At 41.8% G+C, this 14,294-nt stretch overlaps 1 protein-coding gene across 1 annotated transcript in view; it reads left to right on the top strand.

Annotated features, from left to right (window-relative positions):
* gbe1b (glucan (1,4-alpha-), branching enzyme 1b) overlaps positions 1-14,294 on the top strand; it is a 271,934-nt gene that overhangs the window by 117,555 nt on the left and 140,085 nt on the right. Inside the window, exons 9-10 of the mRNA XM_041876741.2 lie at positions 917-1,044; positions 13,590-13,688. Of these exons, the coding sequence (XP_041732675.2) occupies positions 917-1,044; positions 13,590-13,688 (227 nt within the window). The remainder of the gene's footprint in view (positions 1-916; positions 1,045-13,589; positions 13,689-14,294) is intronic.

Raw genomic sequence — 14,294 nt, 5'->3', positions numbered from 1 at the left:
TATATATTGGTTATGTATTCAGTTTGGGTTATGGTTATGTATTCAGTGTGGTTATGGTTATATATTGGTTATGTATTCAGTGTGGGTTATGGTTATATATTGGTTATGTATTCAGTTTGGGTTATGTATTCAGTGTGGTTATGGTTATATATTGGTTATGTATTCAGTTTGGGTTATGGTTATGTATTCAGTGTGGTTATGGTTATATATTGGTTATGTATTCAGTGTGGGTTATGGTTATATATTGGTTATGTATTCAGTTTGGGTTATGTATTCAGTGTGGGTTATGGTTATATATTGGTTATGTATTCAGTGTGGGTTATGGTTATATATTGGTTATGTATTCAGTTTGGGTGTTGTACCGCTTTCCTCAGGTAGTGGGTTTTCTTAGAGCTGAGTACTAACTCCTATCCCCTAACCCCTACACCCTAGTTCCATACCCCCTAACTCTTACCCCTTAACCCTTAACCCTTGCCCCCTAACCCCTACCCACTAGCTCCCTAATCCCTACACCCTTGCTCCCTAACCCTTACCCCCTAACCCCTACTCCCTAACTGCTACACACTAACCCCTACACCCTAGCTCCCTAACCCCTACACCCTAACCCTTACCCCCTAACCCCTACACCCTAACCCTTACCTCCTAACTCCTACACCCTAACCCTTACCCCTAACCCCTACACCCTAACTCCTACACCCTAACTCCTACACCCTTACTCCCTAACCCTTACCCCCCTAACCCCTTACTCCCCTAACCCCTACACCCTAACCCCCTAACCCCTACACCCTAACCCCCTAACTCCTACACCCTAACCCCCTAACTCCTACACCCTAACCCCCTAACTCCTACACCCTAACCTCCTAACCCCTACACCCTAGCTCCCTAGGTGATATCCTTGTTCTTTCTCTGTCCTCAGGCAATGGATTTTCTGGCGACTACTCAGAGTACTTTGGTCTTCAGGTGGATGAGGACTCCCTGGTCTATCTGATGACAGCTAATCATGTCCTGCACACCCTGTATCCAGACTGCATCACCATCGCAGAGGTAACACTAGTCCTTAAGCCCTACCCCCTAGGCACTGCAATATCGCCAAATATTTGATATGTAAAATCAGTATGGCGTCCTGAATGTCATGGCAACAATAGTCAGAGGAATTGGTAGCGTTAAAGCACATCCAGGTCTGGGCCAAGGCTATAGCTTCAGACCACCCCATAGTGAACAGCGCTGGCTCTGTACGACTCTACAACCAAACACACACCGGAGGAGTCCTGACTACAGCCAAACACACACTGGAGGAGTCCTGACTACAGCCAAACACACACTGGAGGAGTCCTGACTACAGCCAAACACACACTGGAGGAGTCCTGACTACAGCCAAACACACACCGGAGGAGTCCTGACTACAGCCAAACACACACTGGAGGAGTCCTGACTACAGCCGAACACACACCGGAGGAGTCCTGACTACAGCCGAACACACACCGGAGGAGTCCTGACTACAGCCGAACACACACTGGAGGAGTCCTGACTACAGCCGAACACGCAAACACAATACATTCAATTAGTTGTGGGTGACACACCCTCTGGTCATGATTAATGAAAGCTCTTATTATCGTCTCAAAGCTCAGGTCATCTCTGTAATTAAGAAGTAATGCCGTCAGTAAACGGGAAGCCGCTGCTTTGTTTGGCTCTGATTTCATTCAATTAAACTGGATTTTTCTGGTACCCTCTGTGTTGTTCCTGGAGCAGTATCAGTATTTAGAAGTTTTATTAGTCGTACGTACGTACGGCATACGCATAGTATACATGGAAGTGCTGGCAGGTTCCTTCTCAACGATGCAACAACAGTAAGAAGTAGTAAAACATTTGATTGAATAGGAAGAGAAAGTAAATGGCTCAGTAGAATAGAATAAACGGTTTAGCGTCAGTATAATACAGGAAGACAGCATTTATAGTACAATATTTACACTTGTATTGTGGAAGGGGGGGTGGGGGGTGGGAAGTAAGTGTATAAACTGAGCAGTACAGTAAGAGTGGGGTAGCAGCAGTTGTGACGTGTCCTAAGGTGCGGAGAATCAGAGCAGGTGGTCCGTCCAGTTCAAGTGTTCAGCGTTCTGATGGCTTTACATTCTGGAGTCATTTAGCAGACGCTCCTATCCAGGCTTGTACGTAGAAACTGTCTCTGAGCCTGTTTGTATCAGACCTCGTGCTCCGATACCATCTGCCCGACGGTAAGGGAGAGAACAGCTCGTGGCCGGGGTGTCTGGGGGTCCTTGATGATGCTGCTGGCCTTCCTCAGGCACCGTTTCCAGTAGATGTCCTAGTAGTCTCAGTATGTGTTGGAGTAGTCTCAGTATGTGTTGGAGTAGTCTCAGTATGTGTTGGAGTAGTTATCAGTATGTGTAGGAGTAGTCTCAGTATGTGTTGGACTAGTATCAGTATGTGTTGGAGTAGTTATCAGAATGTGTAGGAGTAGTCTCAGTATGTGTTGGAGTAGTATCAGTATGTGTTGGAGTAGTCTCAGTATGTGTAGGAGTAGTCTCAGTATGTGTTGGAGTAGTATCAGTATCTGTTGGAGTAGTTATCAGTATGTGTAGGAGTAGTCTCAGTATGTGTTGGAGTAGTATCAGTATGTGTTGGAGTAGTCTCAGTATGTGTAGGAGTAGTCTCAGTATGTGTTGGAGTAGTATCAGTATGTGTTGGAGTAGTCTCAGTATGTGTAGGAGTAGTCTCAGTATGTGTTGGACTAGTATCAGTATCTGTTGGAGTAGTTATCAGTATGTGTAGGAGTAGTCTCAGTATGTGTTGGAGTAGTATCAGTATGTGTTGGAGTAGTCTCAGTATGTGTAGGAGTAGTCTCAGTATGTGTTGGAGTAGTATCAGTATGTGTTGGAGTAGTATCAGTAAGTGTTGGAGTACTATCAGTATGTGTTGGAGTACTATCAGTATGTGTTGGAGTAGTCTCAGTATGTGTTGGAGTAGTATAAGTATGTGTTGCTGTTGGAATAGTATCAGTATGTGTTGGAGTAGTATCAGTATGTGTTGGAGTAGTTATCAGTATGTGTAGGAGTAGTCTCAGTATGTGTTGGACTAGTATCAGTATGTGTTGTAGTCTCATGTGTTGCTGTTGAATTAGTTTCTTGTGTTGGAGTAGTATCAGTAAGAGTTGGAGTAGTATCAATATGTGTTGGAGTAGTCTCAGTATGTGTTGGAGTAGTATAAGTATGTGTTGCTGTTGGAGTAGTATCAGTAAGTGTTGGAGTAGTATCAGTATCTGTTGGAGTAGTCTCAGTATGTGTTGGAGTAGTATCAGTATGTGTTGTAGTATCATGTGTTACTGTTGAATTAGTTTCATGTGTTGGAGTAGTATCAGTAAGTGTTGGAGTAGTATCAGTATGTGTTGGAGTAGTATCAGTATGTGTTGGAGTAGTATCATTATGTGTTGGAGTAGTCTCATGTGTTGCTGTTGGAGTAGTATCAGTATGTGTTTGAGTAGTATCAGTATGTGTTGGAGTAGTCTCAGTATGTGTTGCTGTTGGAGTAGTATCAGTATGTGTTGGAGTAGTATCAGTAAGTGTTGCTCATGGAGTAGTTTCAGTATGTGTTGGAGTAATATCAGTATGTGTTGCTGTTGGAGTAGTCTCAGTATGTGTTGCAGTAGTCTCAGTATGTGTTGGAGTAGTCTCAGTATGTGTTGGAGTAGTCTCAGTATGTGTTGGAGTAGTCTCAGTATGTGTTGGAGTAGTCTCATGTGTTGCTGTTGGAGTAGTCTCATGTGTTGCTGTTGGAGTAGTATCAGTAAGTGTTGGAGTAGTATCAGTAAGTGTTTGAGTAGTATCAGTATGTGTTGGAGTAGTCTCATGTGTTGCTGTTGGAGTAGTATCAGTATGTGTTGGAGTAGTATCAGTATGTGTTGGAGTAGTCTCAGTATGTGTAGGAGTAGTCTCAGTATGTGTTGGAGTAGTATCAGTATGTGTTGGAGTAGTATCAGTAAGTGTTGGAGTACTATCCGTATGTGTTGGAGTAGTCTCAGTATGTGTTGGAGTAGTATAAGTATGTGTTGCTGTTGGAGTAGTATCAGTAAGTGTTGGAGTAGTATCAGTATCTGTTGGAGTAGTCTCAGTATGTGTTGGAGGAGTCTCAGTATGTGTTGGAGTAGTATCAGTATGTGTTGGAGTAGTATCAGTAAGTGTTGCTCATGGAGTAGTTTCAGTATGTGTTGGAGTAGTATCAGTATTTGTTGGAGTAGTATCAGTATGTGTTTCTGTTGGAGTAGTATCAGTATGTGTTGGAGTAGTATCAGTATGTGTTGGAGTAGTATCAGTATGTGTTGGAGTAGTCTCAGTATGTGTTGGAGTAGTATCATTATGCGTTGCTGTTGGAGTAGTATCAGTATGTGTTGCTCATGGAGTAGTATCATTATGTGTTGCTGTTGGAGTAGTATCAGTATGTGTTGGAGTAGTCTCAGTATGTGTTGGAGTAGTCTCAGTATGTGTTGGAGTAGTCTCAGTATGTGTTGGAGTAGTCTCAGTATGTGTTGGAGTAGTCTCAGTATGTGTTGGAGTAGTATCAGTATGTGTTGGAGTAGTCTCAGTATGTGTTGGAGTAGTCTCAGTATGTGTTGGAGTAGTCTCAGTATGTGTTGGAGTAGTCTCAGTATGTGTTGGAGTAGTCTCAGTATGTGTAGGAGTAGTCTCAGTATGTGTTGGAGTAGTCTCAGTATGTGTTGGAGTAGTCTCAGTATGTGTTGGAGTAGTATCAGTATGTGTTGGAGTAGTCTCAGTATGTGTTGGAGTAGTATCAGTATGTGTTGGAGTAGTATCAGTATGTGTTGAAGTAGTATCAGTATGTGTTGGAGTAGTATCAGTATGTGTTGGAGTAGTATCAGTATGTGTTGGAGTAGTTTCAGTATGCGTTGCTGTTGGAATAGTATCAGTATGTGTTGGAGTAGTCTCAGTATGTGTAGGAGTAGTCTCAGTATGTGTAGGAGTAGTCTCAGTATGTGTTGGAGTAGTATCAGTATGTGTTGGAGTAGTATCAGTAAGTGTTGGAGTACTATCAGTATGTGTTGGAGTAGTCTCAGTATGTGTTGGAGTAGTATAAGTATGTTTTGCTGTTGGAGTAGTATCAGTAAGTGTTGGAGTAGTATCATTATCTGTTGGAGTAGTCTCAGTATGTGTTGGAGGAGTCTCAGTATGTGTTGGAGGAGTCTCAGTATGTGTTGGAGTAGTATCAGTATGTGTTGGAGTAGTATCAGTAAGTGTTGCTCATGGAGTAGTTTCAGTATGTGTTGGAGTAGTATCAGTATTTGTTGGAGTAGTATCAGTATGTGTTGCTGTTGGAGTAGTATCAGTATGTGTTGGAGTAGTATCAGTATGTGTTGGAGTAGTATCAGTATGTGTTGTTGTTGGAGTAGTCTCAGTATGTGTTGGAGTAGTCTCAGTATGTGTTGGAGTAGTATCAGTATGTGTTGGAGTAGTCTCAGTATGTGTTGGAGTAGTCTCAGTATGTGTTGGAGTAGTCTCAGTATGTGTTGGAGTAGTCTCATGTGTTGCTGTTTGAGTAGTCTCATGTGTTGCTGTTGGAGTAGTATCAGTATGTGTTGGAGTAGTATCAGTATGTGTTGGAGTAGTCTCATGTGTTGCTGTTGGAGTAGTATCAGTATGTGTTGAAGTAGTATCAGTATGTGTTGGAGTAGTCTCAGTATGTGTTGCTGTTGGAGTAGTATCAGTATGTGTTGGAGTAGTATCAGTATGTGTTGGAGTAGTATCAGTAAATGTTGCTCATGGAGTAGTTTCAGTATGTGTTGGAGTAGTATCAGTATGTGTTGCTGTTGGAGTAGTATCAGTATGTGTTGGAGTAGTATCAGTATGTGTTGGAGTAGTATCAGTATGTGTTGGAGTAGTATCAGTATGTGTTGTTGTTGGAGTAGTCTCAGTATGTGTTGTTGTTGGAGTAGTCTCAGTATGTGTTGGAGTAGTCTCAGTATGTGTTGGAGTAGTCTCAGTATGTGTTGGAGTAGTCTCAGTATGTGTTGGAGTAGTATAAGTATGTTTTGCTGTTGGAGTAGTATCAGTAAGTGTTGGAGTAGTATCAGTATCTGTTGGAGTAGTCTCAGTATGTGTTGGAGGAGTCTCAGTATGTGTTGGAGTAGTATCAGTATGTGTTGGAGTAGTATCAGTAAGTGTTGCTCATGGAGTAGTTTCAGTATGTGTTGGGGAGTAGTATCAGTATTTGTTGGAGTAGTATCAGTATGTGTTGCTGTTGGAGTAGTATCAGTATGTTTTGGAGTAGTATCAGTATGTGTTGGAGTAGTATCAGTATGTGTTGGAGTAGTATCAGTATGTGTTGTTGTTGGAGTAGTCTCAGTATGTGTTGGAGTAGTCTCATTATGTGTTGGAGTAGTATCAGTATGTGTTGGAGTAGTCTCAGTATGTGTTGGAGCAGTCTCAGTATGTGTTGGAGTAGTCTCAGTATGTGTTGGAGTAGTCTCAGTATGTGTTGGAGTAGTCTCAGTATGTGTTGGAGTAGTATCAGTATGTGTTGGAGTAGTCTCAGTATGTGTTGGAGTAGTCTCAGTATGTGTTGGAGTAGTCTCAGTATGTGTTGGAGTAGTCAGTCTCAGTATGTGTTGGAGTAGTCTCAGTATGTGTTGGAGTAGTCTCATGTGTTGCTGTTTGAGTAGTCTCATGTGTTGCTGTTGGAGTAGTATCAGTATGTGTTGAAGTAGTATCAGTATGTGTTGGAGTAGTCTCAGTATGTGTTGCTGTTGGAGTAGTATCAGTATGTGTTGGAGTAGTATCAGTATGTGTTGGAGTAGTATCAGTAAATGTTGCTCATGGAGTAGTTTCAGTATGTGTTGGAGTAGTATCAGTATGTGTTGCTGTTGGAGTAGTATCAGTATGTGTTGGAGTAGTATCAGTATGTGTTGGAGTAGTATCAGTATGTGTTGGAGTAGTATCAGTATGTGCTGTTGTTGGAATAGTCTCAGTATGTGTTGGAGTAGTCTCAGTATGTGTTGGAGTAGTATCAGTATGTGTTGGAGTAGTCTCAGTATGTGTTGGAGTAGTCTCAGTATGTGTTGGAGTAGTCTCATGTGTTGCTGTTGGAGTAGTCTCATGTGTTGCTGTTGGAGTAGTATCAGTATGTGTTGGAGTAGTATCAGTAAGTGTTGGAGTAGTATCAGTATGTGTTGGAGTAGTATCAGTATGTGTTGGAGTAGTCTCATGTGTTGCTGTTGGAGTAGTATCAATATGTGTTGGAGTAGTCTCAGTATGTGTTGGAGAAGTCTCAGTATGTGTTGGAGTCGTATCAGTATCTGTTGGAGTAGTATCAGTATGTGTTGGAGTAGTATCAGTATGTGTTGCTCATGGAGTAGTATCAGTATGTGTTGGAGTAGTCTCAGTATGTGTTGGAGTAGTCTCAGTATGTGTTGGAGTAGTATCATTATGCGTTGCTGTTGGAGTAGTATCAGTATGTGTTGCTCATGGAGTAGTATCAGTATGTGTTGGAGTAGTATCAGTATGTGTTGGAGTAGTATCAGTATGTGTTGGAGTAGTCTCAGTATGTGTTGGAGTAGTCTCAGTATGTGTTGGAGTAGTCTCAGTTTGTGTTGGAGTAGTCTCAGTTTGTGTTGGAGTAGTCTCAGTATGTGTTGGAGTAGTCTCAGTACGTGTTGGAGTAGTATCAGTATGTGTTGGAGTAGTCTCAGTTTGTGTTGGAGTAGTATCAGTATGTGTTGGAGTAGTATCAGTATGTGTTGGAGTAGTATTAGTATGTGTAGGAGTAGTCTCAGTTTGTGTTGGAGTAGTCTCAGTTTGTGTTGGAGTAGTCTCAGCATGTGTTGGAGTAGTATCAGCATGTGTTGGAGTAGTCTCAGCATGTGTTGGAGTAGTCTCAGTATGTGTTGTAGTAGTATCAGTATGTGTTGGAGTAGTATCAGTTTGTGTTGAAGTAGTCTCAGTATGTGTTGGACTAGTCTCAGTATGTGTTGGAGTAGTCTCAGTATCTGTTGGAGTAGTATCAGTATGTGTTGGAGTAGTATCAGTATGTTTGAGTAGTCTCAGTATGTGTTGGAGTAGTCTCAGTATGTGTTGGAGTAGTCTCAGTATGTGTTGGAGTAGTCTCAGTATGTGTTGCTGTTGGAGTAGTATCAGTATGTGTTGGAGTAGTATCAGTATGTGTTGGAGTAGTATCAGTATGTGTTGCTGTTGGAGTAGTATCAGTATGTGTTGGAGTAGTATCAGTATGTGTTGGAGTAGTATCAGTATGTGTTGGAGTAGTATCAGTATGTGTTGGAGTAGTATCAGTATCTGTTGGAGTAGTCTCAGTATGTGTTGGAGTAGTCTCAGTATGTGTTGGAGTAGTATCAGTATATGTTGGAGTAGTATCAGTATCTGTTGGAGTAGTCTCAGTATGTGTTGGAGTAGTATCAGTATCTGTTGGAGTAGTATCAGTATCTGTTGGAGTAGTATCAGTATCTGTTGGAGTAGTATCAGTATGTGTTGGAGTAGTATCAGTATGTGTTGCTGTTGGAGTAGTATCAGTATGTGTTGCTGTTGGAGTAGTATCAGTATGTGTTGCTGTTGGAGTAGTCTCAGTATGTGTTGGAGTAGTATCAGTATGTGTTGGAGTAGTATCAGTATGTGTTGGAGTAGTATCAGTATGTGTTGGAGTAGTATCAGTATCTGTTGGAGTAGTCTCAGTATGTGTTGGAGTAGTCTCAGTATGTGTTGGAGTAGTATCAGTATATGTTGGAGTAGTATCAGTATCTGTTGGAGTAGTCTCAGTATGTGTTGGAGTAGTCTCAGTATGTGTTGGAGTAGTCTCAGTATGTGTTGGAGTAGTCAGTCTCAGTATGTGTTGGAGTAGTCTCAGTATGTGTTGGAGTAGTCTCATGTGTTGCTGTTTGAGTAGTCTCATGTGTTGCTGTTGGAGTAGTATCAGTATGTGTTGAAGTAGTATCAGTATGTGTTGGAGTAGTCTCAGTATGTGTTGCTGTTGGAGTAGTATCAGTATGTGTTGGAGTAGTATCAGTATGTGTTGGAGTAGTATCAGTAAATGTTGCTCATGGAGTAGTTTCAGTATGTGTTGGAGTAGTATCAGTATGTGTTGCTGTTGGAGTAGTATCAGTATGTGTTGGAGTAGTATCAGTATGTGTTGGAGTAGTATCAGTATGTGTTGGAGTAGTATCAGTATGTGCTGTTGTTGGAATAGTCTCAGTATGTGTTGGAGTAGTCTCAGTATGTGTTGGAGTAGTATCAGTATGTGTTGGAGTAGTCTCAGTATGTGTTGGAGTAGTCTCAGTATGTGTTGGAGTAGTCTCATGTGTTGCTGTTGGAGTAGTCTCATGTGTTGCTGTTGGAGTAGTATCAGTATGTGTTGGAGTAGTATCAGTAAGTGTTGGAGTAGTATCAGTATGTGTTGGAGTAGTATCAGTATGTGTTGGAGTAGTCTCATGTGTTGCTGTTGGAGTAGTATCAATATGTGTTGGAGTAGTCTCAGTATGTGTTGGAGAAGTCTCAGTATGTGTTGGAGTCGTATCAGTATCTGTTGGAGTAGTATCAGTATGTGTTGGAGTAGTATCAGTATGTGTTGCTCATGGAGTAGTATCAGTATGTGTTGGAGTAGTCTCAGTATGTGTTGGAGTAGTCTCAGTATGTGTTGGAGTAGTATCATTATGCGTTGCTGTTGGAGTAGTATCAGTATGTAGTTGCTCATGGAGTAGTATCAGTATGTGTTGGAGTAGTATCAGTATGTGTTGGAGTAGTATCAGTATGTGTTGGAGTAGTCTCAGTATGTGTTGGAGTAGTCTCAGTATGTGTTGGAGTAGTCTCAGTTTGTGTTGGAGTAGTCTCAGTTTGTGTTGGAGTAGTCTCAGTATGTGTTGGAGTAGTCTCAGTACGTGTTGGAGTAGTATCAGTATGTGTTGGAGTAGTCTCAGTTTGTGTTGGAGTAGTATCAGTATGTGTTGGAGTAGTATCAGTATGTGTTGGAGTAGTATTAGTATGTGTAGGAGTAGTCTCAGTTTGTGTTGGAGTAGTCTCAGTTTGTGTTGGAGTAGTCTCAGCATGTGTTGGAGTAGTATCAGCATGTGTTGGAGTAGTCTCAGCATGTGTTGGAGTAGTCTCAGTATGTGTTGTAGTAGTATCAGTATGTGTTGGAGTAGTATCAGTTTGTGTTGAAGTAGTCTCAGTATGTGTTGGACTAGTCTCAGTATGTGTTGGAGTAGTCTCAGTATCTGTTGGAGTAGTATCAGTATGTGTTGGAGTAGTATCAGTATGTTTGAGTAGTCTCAGTATGTGTTGGAGTAGTCTCAGTATGTGTTGGAGTAGTCTCAGTATGTGTTGGAGTAGTCTCAGTATGTGTTGCTGTTGGAGTAGTATCAGTATGTGTTGGAGTAGTATCAGTATGTGTTGGAGTAGTATCAGTATGTGTTGCTGTTGGAGTAGTATCAGTATGTGTTGGAGTAGTATCAGTATGTGTTGGAGTAGTATCAGTATGTGTTGGAGTAGTATCAGTATGTGTTGGAGTAGTATCAGTATCTGTTGGAGTAGTCTCAGTATGTGTTGGAGTAGTCTCAGTATGTGTTGGAGTAGTATCAGTATATGTTGGAGTAGTATCAGTATCTGTTGGAGTAGTCTCAGTATGTGTTGGAGTAGTATCAGTATCTGTTGGAGTAGTATCAGTATCTGTTGGAGTAGTATCAGTATCTGTTGGAGTAGTATCAGTATGTGTTGGAGTAGTATCAGTATGTGTTGCTGTTGGAGTAGTATCAGTATGTGTTGCTGTTGGAGTAGTATCAGTATGTGTTGCTGTTGGAGTAGTCTCAGTATGTGTTGGAGTAGTATCAGTATGTGTTGGAGTAGTATCAGTATGTGTTGGAGTAGTATCAGTATGTGTTGGAGTAGTATCAGTATCTGTTGGAGTAGTCTCAGTATGTGTTGGAGTAGTCTCAGTATGTGTTGGAGTAGTATCAGTATATGTTGGAGTAGTATCAGTATCTGTTGGAGTAGTCTCAGTATGTGTTGGAGTAGTATCAGTATCTGTTGGAGTAGTATCAGTATCTGTTGGAGTAGTATCAGTATCTGTTGGAGTAGTATCAGTATGTGTTGGAGTAGTATCAGTATGTGTTGCTGTTGGAGTAGTATCAGTATGTGTTGCTGTTGGAGTAGTATCAGTATGTGTTGCTGTTGGAGTAGTCTCAGTATGTGTTGGAGTAGTATCAGTATGTGTTGGAGTAGTCTCAGTATGTGTTGGAGTAGTATCAGTATATGTTGGAGTAGTATCAGTATCTGTTGGAGTAGTATCAGTATCTGTTGGAGTAGTATCAGTATCTGTTGGAGTAGTATCAGTATGTGTTGCTGTTGGAGTAGTATCAGTATGTGTTGCTGTTGGAGTAGTATCAGTATCTGTTGGAGTAGTATCAGTATCTGTTGGAGTAGTATCAGTATGTGTTGAAGTAGTATCAGTATGTGTTGCTGTTGGAGTAGTATCAGTATCTTTTGGACAAGTATCAGTATGTGTTGAAGTAGTATCAGTATGTGTTGGAGTAGTATCAGTATCTGTTGGAGTAGTATCAGTATCTGTTGGAGTAGTATCAGTATCTGTTGGAGTAGTATCAGTATGTGTTGGAGTAGTCTCAGTATGTGTTGGAGTAGTCTCAGTATGTGTTGGAGTAGTATCAGTATGTGTTGGAGTAGTATCAGTATCTGTTGGAGTAGTATCAGTATCTGTTGGAGTAGTATCAGTATCTGTTGGAGTAGTATCAGTATCTGTTGGAGTAGTATCAGTATGTGTTGCTGTTGGAGTAGTATCAGTATGTGTTGCTGTTGGAGTAGTATCAGTATCTGTTGGAGTAGTATCAGTATCTGTTGGAGTAGTATCAGTATGTGTTGCTGTTGGAGTAGTATCAGTATCTGTTGGAGTAGTCTCAGTAGTGATGTAATCTGTGTCATAGTGCAGCTTGTGCTGATTCAAATACTGGTCAAACTGGACAATGCTCATCCATGTATCCCAATGTGGACACACACTAGAGTCCTGCATCTGGTCGGATACCTACGGTCCCCGCGGTTGACCTGCGAAAGAATCAGCTGGCGGGTGGAATTAAAACCACCTTTCAACCCGTGGGTCGGCTCGCTGTTCAGACTTTTGTTATTGCGGGTCGTAAACATTTTAAATCAAGATAATAGGATAAAAAATGACAATCCCAGGAATTGTGTTGAGTTGAGTTGAGTTGTGTTGAATTGTGTTGTGTTGTGTTGTATTGTGTTGAGTTGAATTGTGTTGAGTTGTGTTGAATTGTGTTGTGTTGTGTTGAATTGTGTTGTGTTGTGTTGAATTGAGTTGTGTTGAATTGTGTTGAATTGTGTTGCAAATTCCATTATGGTAAGTGAGCAGTGAGGCAGACACAGCCTAGGCTCCCAGCCACGCAGCGAGAGAGTGGAGCAGGGAACTGTCCATTAGTAGCCTATTTGTGTGATGCTGAAACATTCCTTATGCAGAGTTGTATGTTCCCTTCCTCCACGCGTACAATACGTTGCCAAGTTTATTTTCCCTGACTCCTGGCTCACGTGAAAATGGCAGGAGAAATAGAAAGAAAGGTTGTGATGGTGAAATCCACCGTTGTGGAAACAGGTGCTGAGCGAGTGAACCCCGGTTTGGAAGGATTTTGGAGTCATTGTGGACAAGGAGGACAACAACCAAGGTAGATGGATACACAGCCTGCAAAAGTGCAATCAGGTATTTGTTTACGATAATTAAGTTAATTATCACGTTAATTATTCAGGCTTTCGTTCATTAGACAATACGCAGGCCATATCAAGTTTAAACCTGTGTGGCTAGTAAAAGTTTGAGTAGCCAATGGCCTATAAATGAAGGCTATTTTGGCAGTTTATAGCCGATTCGATTCTGGGAATTTCAATGAAACTATTTGATTATCTGAACAGTATTGAATGTGAAGGTATTGTTTTGTTGTAGGCTCTCATTGGGTAAGAAGAAGGCAAATTAAAAGGCTCTTTTTCAAAGTGATTTGAGTTGTTAATGTGCCGCATTGTATTTTGAAAATAAAGAGATTGGCGTATTGTTCTTAATTTATGGCATGGTTTCCTTACTTCCAATCATTCCGCCAACGCTAGGTAGCATCGGCTCGCGAACCTAACTCTAACTTCCTTCATACTGGACACAGAGACATAAAAATGGTATCCTCTAGTTAATCTGACTCTGTGGAGGTAGATAAAGGGCCCCATTGCCAAAATCCTGAGTACCCCTTTAAAGCTGACTGCTCTGGAGTGATTAAAAACAATTAAATAAATGGATGTTATTTGGCGGGTCACGATTCGGCTCTCGGGAACAATTCTATGCGGGTGGGTCGGGTTGTGGAGAAAAATCTGTCCTGATGTCGGGATATCGGGTGGGGCACGGAATTGATGTGGCCGACGCGGGGCAGGTGCGGATCCAAAGAACTGACCCAATGCAGGACTCTAGCGCACACACACACACACACACACACACACACACACACACACACACACACACACACACACACACACACACACACTCTTAACTGTTTCTCGTTGTGTCTCCTATAGGACGTCTCAGGGATGCCAGCTCTCTGCCGAGCCGTAGCAGAGGGAGGGTTGGGCTTCGACTACCGTCTGGCCATGGCCATCCCAGATAAATGGATCCAGGTGAGAATCTCTCTACTCCCCACTCTCCACCTGATAATGTATTAACACATCCTCCTATATGTGACAGACTGGTGTTGAACCTAGTCTCCTGCGATCCACACAACTGTCTTAAGCTGGGTTTAAACAATAGTCCAGCTTCGACGCCTCAGAGTTTTTCCCCCCACACGGCCGGCATGCAGTTGATAGCGGTGCAATTAATGGTCATCCCCGCCACACGAGCGATAGAACGCCGATAGAAATGCATCCGCCACACAGTCAGATTGCCCCAAACTATAATTCACCTATAAGTGAATTAGTCAGGTAGTCGTGATTCATTTGGTAGGGACAGATACATATAAAGAGTCAGGTAGTCATGATTCATTTGGTAGGGACATATACATATAAAGAGTCAGGTAGTCATGATTCATTTGGTAGGGACAGATACATATGAAGAGTCAGGTAGTCGTGATTCATTTGGTAGGGACAGATACATATGAAGAGTCAGGTAGTCATGATTCATTTGGTAGGGACATATACATATAAAGAGTCAGGTAGTCATGATTCATTTGGTAGGGACAGATACATATGAAGAGTCAGGTAGTCATGATTCATTTGGTAGGGACAGAT

The sequence above is a fragment of the Coregonus clupeaformis genome, chromosome 5 (assembly GCF_020615455.1).
Source record: "Coregonus clupeaformis isolate EN_2021a chromosome 5, ASM2061545v1, whole genome shotgun sequence".
NCBI classification, from domain to species: domain Eukaryota; kingdom Metazoa; phylum Chordata; class Actinopteri; order Salmoniformes; family Salmonidae; genus Coregonus; species Coregonus clupeaformis.
Note: the sequence above shows the minus strand (reverse complement) of the source record. Positions and strands in the feature narration are given on the sequence as shown.